General features: G+C 40.5%; 1 protein-coding gene across 1 annotated transcript; it reads left to right on the forward strand.

Annotated features, from left to right (window-relative positions):
* The first annotated feature begins 4,226 nt into the window (after positions 1-4,226).
* Positions 4,227-11,702, forward strand: HSP90AA1 (heat shock protein 90 alpha family class A member 1). Its single transcript, XM_072630200.1, has 11 exons — positions 4,227-4,736; positions 5,890-6,051; positions 6,149-6,515; positions 7,178-7,311; positions 7,704-8,018; positions 8,283-8,448; positions 8,811-9,001; positions 9,081-9,228; positions 10,054-10,322; positions 10,564-10,897; positions 11,029-11,702. The coding sequence occupies exons 2-11, from the start codon at positions 5,890-5,892 to the stop codon at positions 11,136-11,138; spliced, it is 2,196 nt and encodes a 731-aa protein (XP_072486301.1). The 5' UTR covers positions 4,227-4,736; the 3' UTR covers positions 11,139-11,702.
* The last annotated feature ends 11,579 nt before the right edge of the window (positions 11,703-23,281 follow it).

The raw sequence follows: 23,281 nt of genomic DNA on the forward strand, positions 1-23,281 counted from the left end.
TTGTTTAGAACACTGTAGCACTAAGGGTATAGTCACTCAACCCAATGAAGAGCCCTACGTGAAAGGGGAGTGGTTGGTCAGGCAAAACTGCCATGAGTAAGTCACATGATAGCTAAACTGTATAGTTCATCTGCCAACGATATATTAATGTGTGAAGCATTTCTTTCTGATTATGGGTTTAATCTTGCACCAAAAACAGTTTAATAATAAATGATTTTTAAGTAATACCAGCACAAATTTTTTAAAGCTTCACATAATGGTCACACCCCACTTTTTTTGCAAAAATATTTGGCATAAAATCTGCAACAATGATGTGGTAAAATACAGAACATGAAGCAGACTGGAATGTAATAAAACTGGAAAGGGCCAAGTTGTAAAGAACTTTAAATTCTAAACAGAGGGCTTTATATTTTATTCTAGAGATAACTGGGAGCTGCTAGTGCTTGTTTAGGACAGAAAAGTGATCTGATCTGATCTCTGCTTTGCGAAAATCATTTTGGGGGTAGTGGGGAGGATGGATTGAAGGGCGAGACAAGGCAGGAAGATCAGTTAAATTAATACTGCAGTGGTACAATTGAAAGGTCCTAAAGTAGTGTAGTGGTTATGCAAATGGAGAAAAGGAATGAAAGATATTGTAGAGAATGAAATGACAAAATTTGGCAACTTGTTGAATGTGTGGAGTAGGAAAAAGATGGCAATGAGTTTTCAAACCTAGGTGACTCTTAAAAAATACAATAAATTCAGAAGAAAGGTGCAGATAGGGTGATAATAAGTTCTGCTTAGGATATACTGAACTTAAGATGCCTATGGGACATCCAGTTCAAAATGTCCAATGAGCAGTTGGGGATGTGGGACTGGAGAGACTAGGGCCAGATAAACAGATCTAGAAATCATTTGCAAAAGGATGGTAATTGAACTAATGAGAGCTGAAGAGATCACCTAGTGAGAGATTATAAAGAGAAAGGAGGCCAAGACAGACCCTGGGGGAAAACCCATAGTCAGTGGGTGTGACCTGAATGAAGATCCAACCAAAGAGAAGTAGTCTGACTGGTAGATGTAGCTAGTAAGACTAGAATCATGAAAACTCAGACAGGCAAATTCATAAAAGCAAAAGACGATCCCACCCTAGAGGTACATGAGTTTGTCTAATGGGAGAGACAAACAATTACTTACAAACAAGGTATATACTGGATTAATAGGAATAATCAACTAGCAGCTAGATGGCTCAGTGGATGAAATGCAGGGGTCTGGGGTCCAGAAGACCTGATTTCAAATTTGGCTTTAGGCATCACTAGCTGTGTGACCCAGGGCTAGTCACTCAAGGAAAAGACAAACCACACCAATATCTTTACCAAGAAAACCCCACAGAAAGTAGGGTCCATGGGATCATGAAGAGTTAGACATACCTGAACAATTAAAAACAACACTAAAGAGAGGAAAGAATTAAGAGGGAGTGGGAAAGATGCCTATAGAATCCTTTTGGGATTTCAGCTGAGACTTAAAGGAAGCCAAGGGAGACAAGAGGCAGATGTGAGGAAGGAAGGACATTCCAGGCAAGGAGGACAGTCAGTGAAAATGGCCAGAGTCCAGGGATAGAACGTTTTGTTCAAGGAACAGTAAGAAGGCCAGTGTTACAGAGTACATAGTGGAGGAGAAGAAGGGGTGGAAGGGTAAGAGGTAAGGAGGTTGGAAAGGTCAGGGGACATTATGAAGTATTTTCAATGCCAGACAGGATTTTATATTTCATCCTGAAAGTGATAGGGAGTTACTGATGTGCTAGCAAATGTTTAACAACCAAGCTTTCTGAAAATACAAGCTGTAATTTTAATCTGCTTTTTTATAATTTTCTCCATCACTTTCTTAAGTCTAAATAATCAACAAAACAATAAGCCAAGGCCTGAGTGCAATGTTTGCTGATTTCTAAGGTTTAACTGCCTCACTGAAAATTTAACAAGTGGCTTCAGCATTCTCCTGAATCAGGGGTACATGTATGGAATTAGCCTTTGGAGGCAGAAAGGTTACCTCCTCCCTAGAGACTGTAGCGAAGGAGACAGTGGAAAATAATGTCAGCAACTATGCTGGTTGGGCCACAGCCTAATGTGGAAGTATGGGAATATCAGGGAGGAAAGAGGCTGGAACAGACGGCACGGCTGTGAGTCTTATGCTAGGATAATTTTTAAAAAAAAAGGAGGGGTGAGAAAGAGGGATGTACTGAGAGAAGGGGGAGGAGAAAAGTAGAATAGAGAAAAATTTCTCACATAAAACAGGCAAAAGTAAGAGCTTTTATAGGGGAGAGAGAAGGGGGGTGCAATGGCTGAACCTCTCTTGTCAGAGTTGGTTCAAAGAAGGAAGAATATATATACAGTTGTATATAAATGTAACTTATTCAATAGAGAAATAAGAGGAAAAGGGGATAAAAGATATAGGAGAGGGAGATGATAAAAGGGAGGCAAAACAGACTTTTGAGGAGGGACAAGATAGAAAGATAAGGATAAATGGAAGAAAACACGATGGAAGAGATACATAGCACTTGTAACTGTGAATGGGAATGGGATGAGCTAACCCATAATGGATCAGAAAACAGAATCCAACCATTTGTCCGGTTTATGAGAGATTTGAAATGTAAAGGCAACACAAAGTTAAAATAAAGGGCTGGAAGGGAATCTCTTATGCTTTAGCCGAAATAAATGAGGTGGGGTAGCAATCATGATCTCAAAGCAAAAGCCAAATAGACCTAATTAAGAGAAGAAATCTGGGAAACTCCATTTTCCTAAAAGGTACTATAAACAAGGATGTAAAAAAATGACAGCAAGTTTCTTTGATAAAGCTCTCATTTCCCAGACATATAGAGAAGGGAATCAAATGTATAAAATAAGAGCCATCCCCCAATTGATCAATTTTCATAAGAAGAAATCAAAGCTATCTATAGTCTTATAAAAAATGTTCTGAACCGCTATTGATCAGGGAAATGCGAAATAGAACAACTCTGGGGTAGCACTCCCTATCTCTCGGAAAGGACAAGTGATGTGGGAGATGAGGGAAAATAGGCACATGAAGGAGCTGCTGGTGGAGTGCTGAACTGGTCCAACCATCTGGAGCTGTGCCCAGGGAGCTACAAAACTGGGCATCCTCTGATCCGGTGCTAGGTCTGTATCCCAAAAAGATCACAGAGAAGGGAAAAAGCCCTGTCTGCACAGCAGCTCTTTTTGGGGGGGGTCGTCAGGCAGGAAAGGCTGAACAAGTGGTGGCACCGGATTGTGATGGAGCACTGCGGGGCTGCGGGAAATGAGGAGGGGGATGAGTGAGCACTGGGGGAGGATGGCACCGTGGCAGCGATGTTCTGATCCCATCGATCCAACCCCCGAGGCCATGCCGAAGGACTCCCGGTGAGAACATGCCACCCGTCTCCGGAGAGAACGGACGGACGCCGTGCCAACTGAAGCACCCTCCTCTCCCCTTATTTTAGTGGGGCATGGCTAATGCAGAAATGGTTTGCGTGATTTCTCACCAATATTGTTTGCTTATTCAGGGGGTAGAGGAGGGAGAGAATCTGGAGCTCAAAAGAATGTCAAAATAAATAATATTTTTTAAAAATGAAGGATTTTGTATTAAATTTTTTAGACGTGTTGTCTTAGATGCCAGCTGGGCATCCAAGTGGAAACATTCATCCGCTGGCAGTGGAGTCTGGGGGCCGCTGGGGAGGGCCGCTGCACGGAGGCGGTAACTGGAGACGGGGGAGTGGGTCAGATCTCCCGGAGTGTGGAGACTCGGCCTGGTGCAACGCCCGTGTTTACAAGGCCGGGGGCAGGAGGAGGAGGAGAAGGAGGAGGGGGAGGAGGGGGAGGAGGGGGAGGAGGGGGAGGAGCAGGGCCGAAGCTGACCGAGGGATCCTAGTCAGGTAGTTAGAAGACGATGCCGCGGAGCACCCAGACTGAGGGCTTGGGGCGAGTGCGTGCCTTTTCTGGGCCTCAGTTTCCTCGTCTGTAAAAAGGGGGGAGGGGAGGAACACTCGCAGGTCTAACCCTATGAAAGAAAGACGCGTGAGCAGAAGCGGGACAAATCTTGCTGCGTAAGAGCAAGACTGCTCCGACGGCGGGGTGGGGGCGGTCGGTGGCGAAGAAGGCAAGACGATTAGCGGGGAGGCCATGGCAACAGCGCAGGAGCCCGGCGCGGGCCCCGACGCAGGCAGCAGCAGCCCGGGCAGGCCGTTGTGCGCACGCGCCCCTGGCCCCCTCCCCCCGCCCCCCGCGCTTGGCAGCTGTGTCCGCGCGCAATCGGTTGGGGGTTGGGTGAGTGGGCCGCAGAGGAGTGGGGGGGGAGGAGAGGGGAGATGGAAGCACGCTAAACCCGCACCCCCCTCCCCAGCCCAGCTTCCCTTCTCCACCGCCTCCTCCGTAGCCCGCAGTGGGGGAGGAGAGCGAAGAGGGAAAGGAAGCGGGAGGGGTAGAGAGAGAGGAGCAGAGAGAAAGAAAGCAGGGCCTGGGCGGGGGCGGGAGGAGGAGCCTCGCCGCGGGGCGGGGGCCGCGAGCCTGTGCGCACGCGCGAGGGCCGCGGCGGTTGGGGAGGGCTCGAGAACCCTCTTCCGGAAGGTTCCGGAGGCTTCTGGAAAAGGCGCTGCTGAGGCGGGGAGTGCCCGACTCTATATAAGGGGCGGGCGGGGGCGGCCGCGCGCCAGTTTGCTGCTCTCCCGTCTCGCTGCCGGCTGAAGCCTTGGGGCTCCTGCTCTCTCTGCCAAGGTAAGGTTACCCCCCCCCCCCCCCCACCCCGGCGGGCCGCGGCTCCCGCAGCGTGGACCTGGGCGTGGGCTCACCTGCCCTTCCCGCAGCCGCGGCTCGGGGGACCGGGAGGAGGCGGGAAGCTGCCCCGGCTTCGGCGCCCCCGAGGGTGGGGGGGAGGCTCCTCCCTGGCTCCCTCCTTGCCCGAAGGGCCCTGGGGCCAGGTCTTGAGGCGCCCCCCCAATTTTCGTTCCCCCGCCGCTTTTACCCACCCTTCCCGAGAAGTGGACGAGGCGAGCGCCCCTAAAAAACCCGGGACTGGGAGAGGGGAAATAATGATGGGGGTTCGGCCCCCCCCATTCCGAGGAGGGTGCCTGGCGTGGGGGGGTGAGGAGCCCGTGGCGCGCCGGCGCCCCCGCCTGCCCCCGGGGCTGCTCTGCCCGGCGGGCGGGGCACCTGCGTCGGAGCCCGAGGGTGGGGGGGGCTGGGGGTACCCCCAAACTCAAATCTTCGTAAGCGAGTGGGGGATTTGAGACTTTGTGCACTGCCCGTTTTGCCCACCGATCTCCTTGGGCGATGCGTAAGGAGAGGGGCTTGGCGAGGCTAAGAAGAGCTTCGTAGGAGGCGTGCTGTGGGCCTCTTTCGTCGATTTTTTTTTAAACGTTTTCTTTTTCGATTCTAAGCCCCGTATGTTGTAAGCTCTGTGAAATGGGAAACTTAGTTTTTACCTTTTCCTCGCTATCCCCAGCGTCTAATTACCAATGCTTTAAACGTTACTCGTGTTGGGATTGAATAGGAGTGAATTTTTGAGCATCGTTTCAGAGTTCAGCTTTGTGCCTCAGTCCTCTGCCTTTGTAGAGGACGGCTTATCCTCTTAATGAGCTGAGCCTGGTGGCGTTAATCCGGCTACGGAGGTGGTGGTAGTCTCTTCAATAATTAAAGGATGAGAAGCAATTGAATCAGTCGGTGGCCCCGGTTTTTAAAGTGTTCCCCTTGAAGCATGAATTAACTCACATAATGACGTGATTCCAAGTGAATTAGTCTCATTTTTTTTCTACCGTAGCCCTAATTTTAGATCCATTAAATCTGTTAGGAACCCTCACGTAAAAACGGGTTGAAATTTTAAAAATCTTTAATTGATATTGCTTGACTAACTGATAACAATGTTCCATAGATGCCTGAGGAAACGCAGACCCAGGACCAACCCATGGAGGAGGAGGAAGTGGAGACTTTTGCCTTTCAGGCAGAAATTGCTCAGTTGATGTCTTTAATCATTAATACATTCTACTCTAATAAAGAGATCTTTCTGAGAGAGCTGATTTCAAATTCATCTGATGTAAGTTTTTTCTTTGTGTTACTGAAATTGAATTTAATTCCAGTATAGCTGTTTTAATTCATGATTAAAATTTTTAAACGTGTTTTTCTTGGTGTAGGCCCTGGACAAAATCAGGTATGAGAGTCTGACAGATCCAAGTAAACTAGACTCTGGGAAAGAGCTGAACATCAGCATCATTCCAAACAAAGATGATCGCACCCTAACCATTGTAGATACTGGTATTGGAATGACCAAAGCTGATTTAATCAACAATCTTGGTACAATAGCAAAGTCCGGAACCAAAGCTTTTATGGAAGCATTACAGGCTGGTGCAGATATCTCCATGATTGGTCAGTTTGGTGTTGGTTTTTATTCTGCCTATCTGGTGGCTGAGAAGGTGACGGTCATCACCAAACATAACGATGATGAACAGTATGCCTGGGAGTCTTCAGCAGGAGGGTCGTTCACCGTTAGGACTGATGTAGGTATGTGCATAGTGAGACCTCGCTTTTGTACAATTAAAGCATTTTCTATGCAGAGAGGGAGAGGGAAAGTATTTTGGTACAGTGGAAGAGGGAGGGAGTGGAAAGCCCCGTTTGAAACTGACCAGGGGCACAGTAACTACACATTATTCTCAGCTGTGAAATGAGGGCCTTGGTTGAGCTAGGTAGCTTTTGAATTTGCTTCTGGTTCTAGATACACAAGTTCCTATGAATGGTAGCCTGAGAAATAAAACCCAGGGTAGTTTTATAACATGAAAGAATAGGATATAGGCTCAACAAAATTAGTATAATTATTCTTTAAGAACTACCTTGATCTGTATAGTTCTTTATTGTAAGTTCAGCACTACTGCTTGTCATTTTAAACATAAAATGAGAAGGAAACATTTGTTAGAAAATTTGTAGTTAATCTTCAAAGATAAAATTACAATAAATAAGCATTCTGAGCATCACGTTGAATGAATTTCTTGGTTGAATAGAACTATGAGGTATTGTTTCAGAGGTATGGAAAGGATTTTCAAAAAATCATTAGTATTCTCTATTAAATTGGTTTCTTAGTTCCCATTTATGTTTGAGGTTAGAGATTTCAGATGAAATTACAAATCAGAGGAGTCTCCCACATATACTTTTTCCCTTTCCTCTTCTAGGTGAACCTATGGGTCGTGGAACAAAGGTAATTTTGCATTTGAAAGAGGACCAAACTGAGTACTTGGAGGAACGAAGAATAAAGGAAATTGTGAAGAAGCATTCGCAGTTTATTGGCTATCCAATTACACTTTTTGTAAGTTTGAAATAATGCAATTCTGAATTCAGCTCATCAGTTAGGTAATCCTTAAAATTTAGGAAAGGTTGCAAAAGGAGAAGAGGTATTTAGCAAATTTTATATCTTTGTTTTGACAACTGTAAATAGTCTCATTCATATGGTTATAAACAGAACTATTGCAATTTTCACATAATATGGTAGCTCTTAAAGCTTGTATTGGGTTTCGTAGCTTACTATACTGTATGCAGACAACATCTGTAAATGGATCTTGTCCTGTTAGAAAATATTAAATATTTATTATGTAAGTGCTGAGCCACCTTATTTCTGTTGTTGACAGGCTCCCTAAATAAATGCTGTATTCATTTTCATTATAAGTATTTGAAATGACCACTTGTGCTTTCATTTTGCAGGTGGAGAAAGAACGTGATAAAGAAGTCAGTGATGATGAAGCAGAGGAGAAAGAAGAGAAACAGGAGAAGGAAAAAGAAGAAAAGGAGTCTGAGGACAAGCCAGAGATAGAAGATGTTGGCTCCGACGAAGAAGAAGAAAAGAAAGATGGTGACAAGAAGAAAAAGAAGAAGATTAAAGAAAAATATATTGATCAAGAAGAGCTTAACAAAACAAAGCCAATTTGGACCAGAAATCCTGATGATATAACTAATGAAGAATATGGTGAATTCTATAAGAGCTTGACAAATGACTGGGAAGATCATTTAGCTGTGAAAGTAAGTTTCAAATAGCTGGATTTTCCCAAGAAGTAGTAGTAGGTTCTTAAGCAACAATTTACTATAGCTTTTGTATATGGTGAGAAGTTTGGCAGTGGAGCATTTTGGATTCTTAAAATCCTGTTTGCATATTGTTAATATCCAATCAAGTTACCATGTTTAAACTATGAACAGTGCTGAAGAAATTGAGAGCTCTGTACACCTTAATGTAAAGAATTTGCTTGTATGGATTTTAATGAAGTGTTTTGTTTGGTTTTTTTACAGCACTTTTCAGTGGAAGGACAGTTGGAATTCCGAGCCCTTCTCTTTGTTCCAAGACGTGCACCCTTTGATTTATTTGAAAATAGAAAGAAAAAGAATAACATCAAGTTGTATGTGCGCAGAGTTTTCATTATGGATAACTGTGAAGAACTGATTCCCGAATATCTGAGTAAGTAGGAAGGGAAGGAAATAAACACTTAATGCCTTCCAGGTGCTATGTATTAAGCATGTTTTTTAAAATCTCATTTGATTCTCATGAGAATCCTGTGAGGTAAGTTAACCACTTTTTACAATTGGAGACAGTGAGGCAGAATCAGGGTTGTGACTTGCCCAGAGTCATATCTCTGAAGTATGTGAGGCTGGATTTGAACTTGGAGGTCTTTAGTTGCCTGCAGACAGGCACAGTGCATTATTGTGTTTAGCTGTCTTCATTTTAAATAAGGGAAAGGAAGGAGATGATATGTCTTCTGCTTGTTTAGAGGACAATTTTTTCATGTACTTTTACTTGAAGGTCATTTCAAATTATTTCAGATTTCATCAGAGGTGTAGTGGATTCTGAAGATCTTCCTCTAAATATCTCACGTGAAATGCTGCAGCAAAGCAAAATTCTGAAAGTAATAAGGAAGAATTTGGTCAAAAAGTGCTTGGAACTCTTCACTGAACTGTCTGAGGACAAAGAGAATTACAAAAAGTTTTATGAGCAGTTTTCTAAAAACATTAAGGTTAGTTAAATTTTGATCAGTTTATTTATTCTGCTGTTAAAATTTGGAAGGTTCTCAAGTTCTGTTTTGTTTTTTCCAGCTTGGAATACATGAAGACTCCCAGAACCGAAAGAAACTTTCAGAATTGCTGAGATATTATACTTCTGCTTCTGGTGATGAGATGGTTTCTCTTAAGGACTACTGCATGAGGATGAAGGAGAACCAGAAGCATATCTATTATATTACTGGTAATTCATATTAATGTTACTACTTAAAAAATAGCATTTTGCATTATCCATGCATTAGTAACACTCAACTAATAATTGAATGAAAATAATATAGAATTTCGGTTTTTGACTGATTTTAAAGGCATTCTCATCAAATCTCAATGACATAATCTTAGTAGACGTAACTGACCCTAAATTGGGATGAAGAGAATTTGAACAGGTTGTAAATGGGACTCAAAATAGGACTATATGTAAAAACATTTAAAATATCTGAATTAATTAAAACATTTAAAAATAATGGTACATATATGCAAGGTAACAGGATTGGTAGGGAGACATGGAGATTTTTATGGATGAAAGATTTGGGTATCAAATTTTTAAAAAAATCTTAGATTATGTCTGGATTGATTATATTTGATTCTACATACCACATTTTAGGAAAGACATTGATCATCCCAAGTGGATAGAAGATCCAGGGAAAGGGATGCGTGGTAGCCAGGATGGTGAAAAAAACCCAATTACAAGACCTCTTAAAGTTAACAAAATAGCAAATTTTATAAACTGTATTTGGCAAGGCTTGTGTAGAAGGATGAACTAAAGCCACATTATGCACAACTAGGAGTAATCAGGAAGCTATTTAACAGACTTAAGTTTCCCAATTAAATACTGGCAGTCTTCCATTAAAGGCCGGTAGTAGAAGGGTATCTTTCAAGAGGTTTGGAAGCCTTATTTAAAACCTTGAAATTTTGAGATCCTAATTTTTAGTTAAAAATTAAAAGAGAGGCAGTGAAATAAACACATCCATGGGAGGTATGAAATGTTCAGTGAGTGATTTTGCTTTTTCAGGTGAAACTAAGGACCAAGTGGCTAATTCAGCTTTTGTTGAGCGTCTTCGGAAACATGGTTTAGAAGTAATATATATGATTGAACCTATTGATGAGTATTGTGTGCAACAGCTAAAGGAATTTGAGGGCAAGACTTTAGTGTCTGTAACCAAAGAGGGTTTGGAACTCCCAGAAGATGAAGATGAAAAAAAGAAACAGGAGGAAAAAAAAGCAAAGTTTGAAAACCTTTGCAAAATTATGAAAGATATCCTAGAGAAAAAAGTTGAAAAGGTATGGAAGTTTTCTGTGTTTTGGGATTATCACCACTACTTTTGAGATGTTTGGAAGAACTTGAATCAAGTTTGAAAGTAACATTGAACAAAGATGTCTTTAAGATCATGTTTAACTAAAATTCTTTAATGGTCTCAAGTTGTGTCATGTAATTTAACTAAACTATTAAAACTAACCTATTAATGTAGTTTGTTTTGGAATTTTTTTTCTCTTAATTGGAAATCTTGCCTTATAATTTCAGGTAGTTGTATCAAACCGATTGGTTACTTCCCCGTGCTGCATTGTCACAAGCACATATGGCTGGACAGCAAACATGGAAAGAATAATGAAGGCTCAGGCACTGAGAGACAACTCAACAATGGGTTACATGGCAGCGAAGAAGCACTTGGAGATCAACCCTGACCATTCCATTATTGAAACACTACGGCAAAAGGCAGAGGCTGACAAGAATGATAAATCAGTGAAAGATCTGGTCATCTTACTGTATGAAACTGCACTGTTGTCTTCTGGGTTCAGTTTGGAAGATCCCCAGACACATGCCAATCGGATCTACAGGATGATCAAACTTGGTCTTGGTAGGTTGATAAGGTTTGAGGGGGTATAATAAATTGAAATTTTTAAGAGAAAGTTTCAAGTGTTCCAAAGGTACATATATTTGAACAATACTAAAAAGTTCTAAAATGAGCCTTTTTTTGTCTTAAAATAGGAATTGATGAAGACGATTCAACTACTGAAGAAACCAATGCAGCTATCACTGAAGAAATGCCACCTCTTGAAGGGGATGATGACACATCGCGCATGGAAGAAGTGGACTAAAAAGCATTCCAAAACATGGAATTACAGCATGTTTCCTAGACTAGTCTGAATAAGTTATTTTGTATAAGGTGTTGAGAAAATACTTGATGTCTTCATTCCCTCTGATGTACATTTTCAGATATGTTCTCTTTATTTTTGTTAAATCACTTTTTAAAAAAGTATGGCATGAACATGCTATTTAAAGGGAAGTTTAGGACTCTCTTCCCTTTTAAGTATAATCAATACTGTGATACCTTAGACATTCAAAGAACTAGTAATCATTGTAGTTTACTTTGGTTTTATTTTAGGGAGGGAGAAATAATATCCTTAATAAATGTCCAAACATTGTAATCTAATGTTAACTCACTAACACTCCTGTGGTCTGAATACAGTATGTAACAGAAAGCTGAATAATGGAATTGAATTACTCCTTGGTCTCTAAAATACACTGTTTTGAGGTATCTTAAAATGTTTATAAAATTGTCTTTCTTTTATATATTTAAAAGAATTGAGTTCCATTCTATTCCACCCATTTTTGCATGTATAAAATCCTGAAGTCTAGGAAAATAAAAGTGTTAACACCAAGCAACTGTGGGAGTAACCTTAGTTTTCCAAAGCCAGAGTTGAATGTGAATATATTATATCATAATACATTCTTAGAATTGAACAAATATACAGCACATGTTATATTTCTTTAAACTTTTCATTGGTAAAAATAGGGATGTACTTGAGTGAAAAGTTAGCCAGATTGTTGCTTAAGAGCTTGGAGTAAAGAATTTTCAGGCTTATTTAGGCCTTTTGATTGGGTAAGTTTTATTAATATGAGCCAGGAATACTGAGTCCACATAAAAACCATAAAACATAAGTTTTCAAAAAATTGTTTGAAAAGTGCTAAATCTTAGCAAGTTGTGTTAAATTTTATTTCAGACTACTAAAAAGTTAGAGCAGTTTTCAGAAAGTATTAACTGAATGGGAATTTCTTACACTCAACCTGGTTCAATTTTTGAAAAAACTGCGGTTGAGTTGGTCATTGAACAGTCTAGTGATTTCAGTAGGAAAAACCTATTTCTGATGTTTCTATTATGCTAATACCAAATAGTGAATTAGAAATAAGTTGGAATGCAAAATCTTGTAGAAATGAATATTGCATAAAACAAGTACAGATGAAAATAAAATAACTAGGCAAAAAAAGATCTACCCAGGCCAAAATTTAAGGCAGTAAAATTACTAAGTTTAAGCTAATGGGTGCACTCCTGTTTTCCCAGGGAAGTCTAGGGAAATATGGATCCTTTTGTCAGAAAGGTGATACAGATAAATCTCTGAAAGATTTGGATGACAGAAGTCATGTACCCCAAGAACTTTACTGTAATATAGTCCATCTCATTTTAATAGTTTTCTTGTTAATCAGTTGGCTGCTACCCCTCAGAAATACCTTTGAAGGGCATATAAATTGAACCCACTGCCATAAGGGAGTCTTAGATAAAGGAGGGATGGCTAGTCAAATAACCATCCTTCTAATAAATGTAATGGCTTAATAAAATTAAGTTATCTAGAAAGTGCATTTTAGTCTGGGTTTGCCTTTTATGGCTGTTTTAAAAGGATTACAAATCTAAAACTCAAATTTCATTTTAGCATTTTTTTATTAACACTTCATGACAAATACCAAAATAGGTATAGAAGAATACTGTGCTAAAGAGCGTTACCGAAGTTCTTGACCTGGAACCTTGCAAAATCTTGTATTAGTATTTAAGCTAGTGTTTTGCAGAACCTTGAGTGCTTAGTCGGGGCTAGTCTACATTTGGTAAATGGTTACTGGTACTTTCCCACCATAGTTTTATTGGTGTGGGTTTTGATAATTCTACGTACAGAGATGATACAGACGTAGAAATAGTGTTTCCATATTTTAGGTGATTCTTCTACACTGGCATCTTAATGTAAATGACATTAAAGCAACCTGGGTTCAAATCCTACATCTGTCCTTGTTGCTTCTAAATTTATCAAAGATGTAAGGATGGACTATAAATCTAAACTCAGAATAAGTTATAAAATTCGTTTCTAATTAGGACTAAACAAATAGTCTTTGCTGCAATAATGTAGTCTATGATGAATTACATTGACTTGGACCAGCATGAAGCATGATTTAAGAAAAAGGTAAGTACAATTTCTGTGTATTATAGAATGTATCTTACTCTCTCTACTAAAGTATCTTTGAATGGCCACTTAAATTTCTTGTTAGCTAAATTATAATTTATCATACATGATAGTCCTTTTCTTATAACTTCCCATGAAGGGTTTTACCCTTGATTTGCATATGGGGAAGTAAAAGGTAAAACTATTCAAACCAGAACACTTTTAAGTCACATACTTCATTCAGTGGGTCTGCTTTCACTTTTTCATTTTTGGGCATTGCTTTTCCCCTTATTTTCTCAGTGGGCTATCCCTCAGAAGACATGTTTTGAGACCTTTGTACAAGTGTGAGTAACAGGGCAAGTCCATATTTTTGTCTCAAGTTTATTCATGTGTGAACCAACGAGTACAATGATTTTCTGATGTCATATGCAAAGTTCTTAAATTCCAATTGTAAGTACAAACTTAGAACTGCACATACTAAGATTTCATCTTAATCACCAAATTTCCCCGTATTAGAAAAACTTGCTGTTGTCTGAACTCTTCTAGACTTAGTCTAATAAGAAAAATAGGGTAGGTAGTGCATGGTTGGGCGAACAAATTAAATGTGTCAACCTGATGCAAGATTTCAAATTGACTGCCATAGGAATTTTAATTGGATTTGACCTGTGTTCATTTTCATCAGGGATGGATTTAGGAAACATTCTGAATTAGGTTGGCAGAGTTAGGAAGAGATAGGTCATCAAAGGATGGGGGGATGGACTCAGCAGATAATGAAAATAGGAAATTGAACATTAGGGACTTGTTTTAATAAGTTTTTTTTTAAATTAAGTTTTTCTGTATATACCTCAGCTTGCCCATGCTTTAGTAGGAAAAATGTATGCCCCCCCCCCCCCAAAAAAAATTTAATTACCCAAAATGTTATGAATTGCTATCAACCCAGAGCAACAAAGGTCTCATGAAAAAGGTTCCTTGAATTCAGGTCATGGAATAGGGAAGATAGAAAAGGGTTTCCATAAAAGAGTAACACTAGTAGTAAAGGCAAAGAGGTGGTAGAAAGTAGAACTGGTACATCGTATATAATATGACATCCAGCTTGGCTTGGATGATAGACGCAGGGTAGGAGAGTAAAATGAAAAGACTTAAGAACTGAGTAGCATCAGTCTCTAAAGATAAAGTAGGAGTACACTGAGAGGAAGAGTAGTGATGAGAGTAAGACTGTACCTGCACAGAAAATTTGAGGATGGCCTTTTAACTTTCTAGTTTAGGACATGATGCATTTGGATTGTGGTAAGACATTTTCCAGATGGTTGATGACCTGTGTCAGGCTCAAGATTTTAATATCTGTACATGTTGGGAGCTTGAGAGTGACTTGCCTAAAAACAATATCATGGAACACCACTTTAAGAATATGACAAGTTAGAGCATAGCAAAATCTGGAAAAATATAAAAGCCAAGGGAAGATGGGATATCCAGGAGGTAGTGATGAAATCTGTAGAAAGCTGAAAAAAGGTCAATGAAGGCATTAAGTTTTTAACACATGATGCATCTCATCTGGCCTGCTCTTGAGTAAAGAAAATGCATAAATGACCATGGTATAAAAACAGGTGCAAAAAAAAAGTACAAACTGGTAGAAACCACACACTAGAATGGAAAGTGAAGTAGAACATCCAGTGTAGACAATTTCTCTAATAAGTTTGACGATGGACAACAAAGAAGGTAGATGAATCGGAAAGGAAGGTTAAGGCAAGTGTTTTTTTTTTTTCTAATTGAGGAAACCTGATCACATTAGACTAGAGAGTCACAGTTCTTAGAACTGGAAGCTACCCTGTAGATTATTATTTAACCCTCATTCAGAAGATGGGAGAGACTAAAGCTCAGAGAAGCAACCTCTGGTAAGAAAGCAGAGTCAAGATTCCAAGCCATGACCCTTGACTCCAAATACAAGAAATCAATGGATGGGGGGAAAGATTAAAATTTCATGAAGGAGGAGAAATGGTTGATTGCTGGAACAGGGTCTTAGGGGAGGTTGGAGATGAGTAATAAATTACTTTTATAGAACATTTCAAAGTTTACAAAACATTTTACTTATGTAACGTTTCCATACAAATATTTGATACTCAGAACCCTGAGAAGGAAATGTAAGGATTGTTCTTTATTAAATTCCTCTGTTAAGGAAACAGGATCAAGGATGTTGAGATGACTTTCCTCAAGGTCACATAACTACTTTGTGGTGAGATTGAGAGGAAAAAATGGAAATAAAACAGGAATAAAAAGGAGGTGAATTGAGGAATGGAATGAAAAGGATAAATGTAAATATCCTATGATGGATTTTTTTAAAATCACTTTTACAAACCTTTGAAGTCCCTTCCAACTCTCAGTTTCTGTGATTTTGTAATTAAGATTCATGTATGAAAAAGATTGAGCATTTTAGTGGGCTACAAGCTCATTATGAGCCAGTAGTCCAATATGGCAGCCAAAAAGCTAACATCATTCAACATTTCCCTTCCGTGTATGAGACATGACTAGGTAGAAGATAAAAATGAGAATGTACCCACTTAAGGAACTTAAAATCCTAATGGGTTGGAAGATAGAAGGGTCATTGGTGGAGGGGTCACCACGAATAAGTACTATACTAAGTAGACATGAAAGGGAGCAAAGGCATGATCAGATAGTTTTGCAGGCATATTAGAGGAAGGAGAGAATGCTAAAAAGCTGGGGCTAACCGTGAAGAGGCCTCACTGAAGAGGAGACAATTGAGTTGAGCCTTGAGGGAAAAGGACAGAAATGAGAGCATGTATCCTTGAAATGTCTGGTAAAGATATTTATGCTTTATTCTAGAAGCAAAAGTGAGCCATTGGAGGTTTTTGATGTGGTCAAAATTATTTTGTTTTTCTTAGGAAAATTCTTTGTATGAAAAGTGAAGAGGTAGGAAGAGGCATGAAGAGGGAGAACGATGATTAGAATCTGAACTAGAGTGTGGGCAGTGTAAATGTGGAAGAAGTGTGTAAGAGATGCTATGAAAGTAGACTGTATAGGGCTTAATAGCTGATTGGCATAGCTTCAGTTGATAAGTGGTCAAATGATATGAACAGGCAGTTTTCAGATGAAGAAATTAAAGCTAGCTATAGTCATGTGAAAAAATGCTCTAAATCACTGTTGATTAGAGAGATGTGAATCAAAACAGCTCTGAGGTACCACATCACCCCTATCAGATTGGCTAACATGACATAACAAGAAAATGATAAATGTTGGAGAAGATGTGTGTGTCTGTGCCATCAGAGAAATAATGACATGAGAAGATATGAAAAAACTGGAATACTAATGCATTATTAGTAGAGTTGTGAACTGATCCAACCCAGCAATACCACTTCTAGGTCTGTATCTCAAAGAGATCATAAAAATGGGAAAAGAACCCACATGTATAAAAATATTTAGAGTTTGTGGTGGCCAAGAACTGGAAATTGAGGGGATGCTCATCAACTGGGGAATGGCTGAACAAGTTGTGGTATAGGAATGTAATGAAATACCATTGTTCCATAAAAAAATGATGAGCAGGCTAACCTTAGGAAAACCTGGAAAGACTTACCTGAACTAATGCTGAGTGAAATGAGCAGAACCAGGAGAACACTGTACACAGTAGCAGCAACATTGGGCAATGGCCAACTTTGATAGACTTAGCTCTTCTCAGCAATGCAAGGTTCCAAGAGAATTCTAAAAGACTCATGATGGAAAATACTATCTTCATTCAGAGAAAGAGCTATAGAGTCTGAATTCAGATGGAAGCATACTATTTTCCTCTCTTTTTTGTTTTTCTATTTTTGTTACTTTTCTCATGGTTTTTCTCTTTGGTTCTAATTTTTCTTTACAAAATGACTAATGTGGAAATGTGTTTAATATGGATGTATATCAGATTGCATGTGAATTTGGGGAGGGCAGATGGAAGGGAGAGAAAATTTAGAACTCAATCTTATAGAAGTGAATGTTGAAAACCAAAATTAATTAATTAATTTTTTAAAATAACTGATTGGAATGGGGGGGCAACTATGTCAAGGGAAGATGCTGAAGTTAAAAACCATGGCTGCTAAAAGTAGTGCCAACAAAAATGTGTGTTCATCCTTCGTGGCTGAAGAAGACCATGCCATCAGAGAACTGATGACATGACTTGCACTTGACTTTGTTCTGAGTGAGGGAGGGCTGTGCAGGTCACCTGCCTCACTTCTCCTCCAGAGCCATCTGAGTCCAGTGACCAGATATTCATCAGGATGACTGGAGATGACCCAGGATGAGGAAATTGGGGTTAAGTGACTTGCCCAAGGTCACACAGCTGGTGAGTGTCAAGAGTCTGAAGGGAGATTGAACTCAGGTCCTCCTGACTTTTGCTCTGGTGTGCTATCCACTGCACCACCTAGCTGCCCCACCAATAAAAATAGAAAAATTAGGAAGAGGGCCATTTTTGGGGCGGGGGGGGGGGGGGGGGGGGCGGGGAAGATGATGTATTTAGATTTAAGAATCATGTGCAAAGAACTATGGGGAGAGGGATGAGAGGTTATAGAGAGCAAGGACAAAGAAACCAGAGGTGGACAGCAACAGCTGGGAAGATGAGGTGGTCAACAAAAGTCAAAACCTGTAAAAAAGTAAAGTAAGATTATTGAGAAAAACAAAGGCCGTTGGATTTACAAATTAGAGATCCCTGGTAAACTCTGAGAGAGAAATTTCCATAAAGTGGTGGTCAGAAGCCAGATTCAAAAGACTGAGGGGGTGAATGGGTGGAGAGGAAGTGGAAACAGCTGAGTGTAGCCTAGTCTTCCTCAAAGTTTAGCACTAAAAGTGACAGAACAACAGCTTAAAAGGAAAGTGAGGTCAAGTGAAAGGTTATTGGTGTTTTTAAAGATGGAGAGGTCTAAGTGTGTTTGTAGACAGTTCTGAAAAGTCATTACTTAGGAAAAGAGTGACAAATGCAAGAGATAATATCAGAGGGTCAAGCTTCTGGGAAGGTATGAAATTAAAAGCACATCTTACCTTCCTCCTCTCCTCATCTCATACATAAAGAAGGGGGCAGCTAGGTGGTGCAGTGGATAGAGCACCAGTGCAGGAGTCAGGAGGACCTGAGTTCAATCTCCCCTCAGACACTTGACACTCACCAGCTGTGTGACCTTGGGCAAGTCACTTAATCCCAATTTCCTCATTCTGGGTCATCTCCAGTCATCCTGACGAATATCTGGTCACTGGACTCAGATGGCTCTGGAGGAGAAGTGAGACAGGTGACCTGCACAGCCCTCCCTCACTCAGAACAAAGTCAAGTGCAAGTCATGTCATCAGTTCTCTGATGGCATGGTCTTCTTCAGCAACGAAGGACAAACACATGCTCAAAGAAAGACAAAGTAGTGGAGAAGGTGTTAATTTGACTTCAATTCCTGACAAAATTCTAAAAAATGTTTTTAGAGAGATAGTGGACATTCACAAAAGGAAGCCAGTTGGTCAGATGTGGAAGAAGCCAACTATCTATTGCATCCTGGGCCACAGCTAATCCTGACTTTCTTCTTGCCACTGGGCTTTGATGACTCTGGAAGGGGGAGTGTAGCTCTCTCTACTTCACTTGGTGTAAACTCTACCTCACTTAAGTCCAATACACTCACGAGTCCAGACCACCTGTGATGTCACTGATCCTTTTTGAAAATGAAGGACAAACTACAACAAGAACAACATGGTAAAGATTATGAGCTCCATATAAGATGCTGGTTTGTGTGACATAGCAGCCAAAAAAACCTAATGTGTTCTTGGGCAACATTAAGAGAGGAATCGTGTCCAGAATGATGGAAATGGGAGTTGCACTGAATATTCTGTCAGGGGGTTGTAACCAGGATGGTCATACCACATGAGGCTCATTCACAGGAACTGGGGATATTTAATTTGGAGAAGAGAATATTTAAATGAGAAAATGAGGGCATGGGGACTAGGATAGTCAATTGGTTAAAAAACATTTATTAAATTCCTCCTAGATGACAAGACACTGTTCTAAGCATTGGGACTACAAAGAAAGGCAATAGGCAGTCCCTGCTTTCAAGAAGCTCACAGTCTAACAGGAGAGAACTCATACAAAAAAATAAGATAGAAACAGAATAAATTGGGGCAATCAAAATAGAGAAGACATTGTACAAGAGAATGAATTCTATTTGATCTGAATGGCCCCAGGGAGAAGAAGAGTGAACAATACATGGGTGTTGCCAAAACACAATTACATTTAGTATAAGGGGAAAAAAATCCTAATAATTAGTTATCCAAAATTGAAATGGGCTGAATTAAGAAGCTTCCTTCCAGAGGAGGTGAGGCTAGATCATTTCTCAGGAAAAGTTGTAGAGGGGGATTCCTTTTCAAGCACATGTTCAAGTAGATGACTTTTGCTGTGCTATTAACTCTTGAGAGAAAATGATACTGATTACGAGTTTCCCTTGACTGGAGGAAAGGATAGAGTGAAGATACTACTGAGAAATAGTGAGGAGAGGAGGAGATGGATTGAGGAATGGAATTTGATAGAGATAAGTGTAAATATCCTATGACGGAGTTAAAAAACAATCAATCTTTTGATGCAATGGTGGCAACCCTGTCAAAAAAGGAAATGAGGGTAGAATGCTAGGACCTTTCCTGATGGAGCTGTTGCTGGCCCTTTGTGATGACTACTTGCACAATATCGCCAATAAACTTCAATTATCAAGGAAAGGTTGAATCATCCCCTTGAGAGATAATCCAGGTCAGGGACAAGTTGGATTAAGAAGCCTCTGAGGTCGCTCCTAACTCTGAGGTTTTGTGACTGAATAGGGGTGAAAATGCAGAGAGGTTCTGAAGTGCAGAGTACAGAAAATGAGGAACCTCACAATGAATGGCCTTAATTTTCTCAGAAAAGTATTAGACAAGATCATTTTGTCTACATAGATCATTGGGTCTAGAGCCAGGAAGATCTGAGCTCAAATCCAACCTCATACACCTACTAGCTGGCTGACCCTGAGCAAGTCACAACTTCTGCCTCAGTTTACTCATCTGCAAAATGATGTTAATTATTGTACCTACCTCCAAGGGTTATTGTGAGAATCCAATGAAATAATCACTATACTGCACTTACACAGGACTTGGCATATAGTAAGCATTACATAAATGTTAAATACTATTATTACTATTATTATCTGCTGACTGAGGAGTGTGGCGATCTCATTGGGACTTGAAAAGAGTGACAAAGTTTTGGAAGGGTTATTTTTTCTAATTTATTCAGGGATGAACAGAAGTGCTGATGGAAAGAAGTTATCATGGCCATATTAAGAGTACCCAGAACATGGAACAGATAGATAGACAGATAGATAGATAGATAGATAGATAGATAGATAGATAGATAGATAGGTAGGTAGATAGATAGGTAGGTAATCAATAGGTAGGTAGACCAATCAATATTAAGTATTTCCTTTGTAATAGGTATGGGCATCTAGGTGGTGCAGTGGATAGAATGCTGGGTCTGGAGTCAGGAAGACTCATCCTCCCAAGTTCAATTCCAGCCTCAAACACTTACTAGGTATTTGACCCTGGACAAGTCACTTAACCCTGTTTGCCTCAGTTTTCTCATCTGTAAAATGAGCTGGAGAAGGAAATGGGAAACCACTCCAGTGTCTTTGCCGGTGAAACTCAAGAAGAATTGGATATGACTGAAATGACTGAATGGGAACAGCAATGAGATCTAGAACACACACTCATTTGAGTTGTTAGCTCCTTCCCAATGGATGTATCATGTTTTATGTTTTTCTATAAATACCTTCTCTGATTTCTGTTTTGCAATTGACTTGAATAAATATTAAGCCCAGCCATGAGGGGAGGTCCCAACTCATTAACAAATTAAATCCTCATCTGGTTATCCAGTTCACATGTTAGGAAAAAGATCACAAAGAGTCCTGGTTGGTTGAGGGCCTAGGCAAACAAACCTGATTCTTTGGATAATTGACTGGAAAGATCACCCTGACAGCAAGAAGGGAATAATGAATCATTACACTTTAATAAGGCACAGAGAGTAAGAGGCAGAAAGTTTGAGGACAGCACAGAGAAAGTTCAGGGAAGCAGGTGGGAAAAGGAGGCAGATAGCTCAAGAAGGAGACAGGAGAGAGAGGGACACTTAGGACACTGGTATTGGGAGCATGGACTTGGAGCAGTTGGAGGAGAACTTGAGGGGCTGGGTTTTGAGGTCCCATTGTAATAGGGTTCCACTGGGCATTGGGAGGATTATATCTTGCACACACACTGTCTTAGGGTTGACTCATTAGCATTTTAATGTCATCTCAAAGTTATTGATGCCACTGCAGGTTTGCCTTATTAGCATGAGGTTTTTCTGGTTTTACTGTCTGGTGCTTATCTGTAACTCACAGACCAAGGGGCAGTTGAGGCCTGGTTGACTTCTCTTAATTTTAGCACAGTCTCAGGATAGGGCTTTAATTAATTTAGTAGGAAGCTTTGGACTGGGGTTTCTATATTCCTCTTTAAAGTATTTGTTTCTATTTCCAATTTATTGTTACCTTACACTGGCTACTTACATACTTATTTTACTAAATGATGGGGTGGTTGTAAGGACCATAACAAAATATAATTTTGACACAAATGGGTTTCTTTGTTAATTGCTATGTGTGTTCATTGTGAAACTGGTATTTGGTGGGAAGGGAGTTCAGCCTTCGACTTAAAGCTTGGATCTTCCTTTCTGCATTAATAAACAGCAGTCAGGAGTTTAGCTTGAACCTGAAAATGACTTCCTCTAGACTGATATTTAAGGGAATAGATAGACATAATTTTAGCCTGGTACCCCTTCTCTCTGAAGAGAGCAGTGGCATCCAGCCCCAACTTCCTGCTTCCCTTCTTGACAGGAATTAAAGTCTCCCATTTAAAGACTCCCATAGAGTCTCCAGGGGGAGAAGAGGCTAGGGGATGTCTATTTTGTCTCCTTTTGAACCACACGACACCTGTATGCTATATGTGGGAGATAGCATCATTATATATGTATAACCTTTAAGTCAGGGGTTCCTTCATGGCATGAATGCCTTGGGTACCTTTTGGAAATGTCCCATTTTTCTGGGTCATTGCCCTTACCCAGATGGAACCTTGGAATGATTATATCTCACATTTCCCCAAAGGTACTCACCAGTTCCCTTTATAAGCACTTTAACTCACAAAGCTCAAACACAGCATAGTTTTATTTATAAAGTAATAGACCCCAAAAGGAGTCATATCATGGGAGAGGTTAAGAGAAAACCTATTCCTTCTGACAGTATGTGGGCCCTGGAAACCCTTCTCCTACTTTTTGAACTTTCCCCTGAACTCTCCTTGAATTTTCCCACAAGGTCAAATCTCTGGTCTAAGTTTACCAGAGGCATCAACCCATCTCTCAACTGACTTTGCAAAGTGGCCTACACCCAATCTTCCATTTCTCTATTTCCTCTAACCTAGCCCAGCCCTTCACTGTTACCTCCCAATCGCCTCTGGCTACTTCCCACTTTTCCCTTGGCCATGTGGTCCAGGTCCCTGGTGTTCACTTAGGACACCCAGTCCTTTTTTATCTCCCAGTCACCTCAGAGTACTTGGCCCTTCCTAGATCCTTCCCATAGTCTCTCTATAGAAGATCCATCTTGCCTCCATTAAGGTACTCAGATTCCTTAAGAGTCTGGCCAGCATGGTGGATTTTTAGAATCACACTCACTCTGTTCTAATAAACATTATTTTTGACTGAAAGAAGACTTGGATCAAATTCATTCCAGGCAGGACCCGCATGTTGCTATTCTGGGGTCCTAGCATCCCCAAAACAACTGTCGTTCCTGAAGACCTGCATGATCTCTATAACTTATAGCACTTTTCTGGGTGGGGTTTGAACAAGTATCAGAGTTAGTGTTTGTTCTTCTATGTTGGTGTTCCCTTTTGTTTTTTGTGGTGCTTCTCCCACCCCACCCCCTGGACCACAACAGCTCTCTCCACACATCACCAACCACTGCTTCTCCTCATTCTTTACTCAGCCTCCT

The sequence above is a fragment of the Notamacropus eugenii genome, chromosome 1, assembly GCF_028372415.1.
Source record: "Notamacropus eugenii isolate mMacEug1 chromosome 1, mMacEug1.pri_v2, whole genome shotgun sequence".
NCBI classification, from domain to species: domain Eukaryota; kingdom Metazoa; phylum Chordata; class Mammalia; order Diprotodontia; family Macropodidae; genus Notamacropus; species Notamacropus eugenii.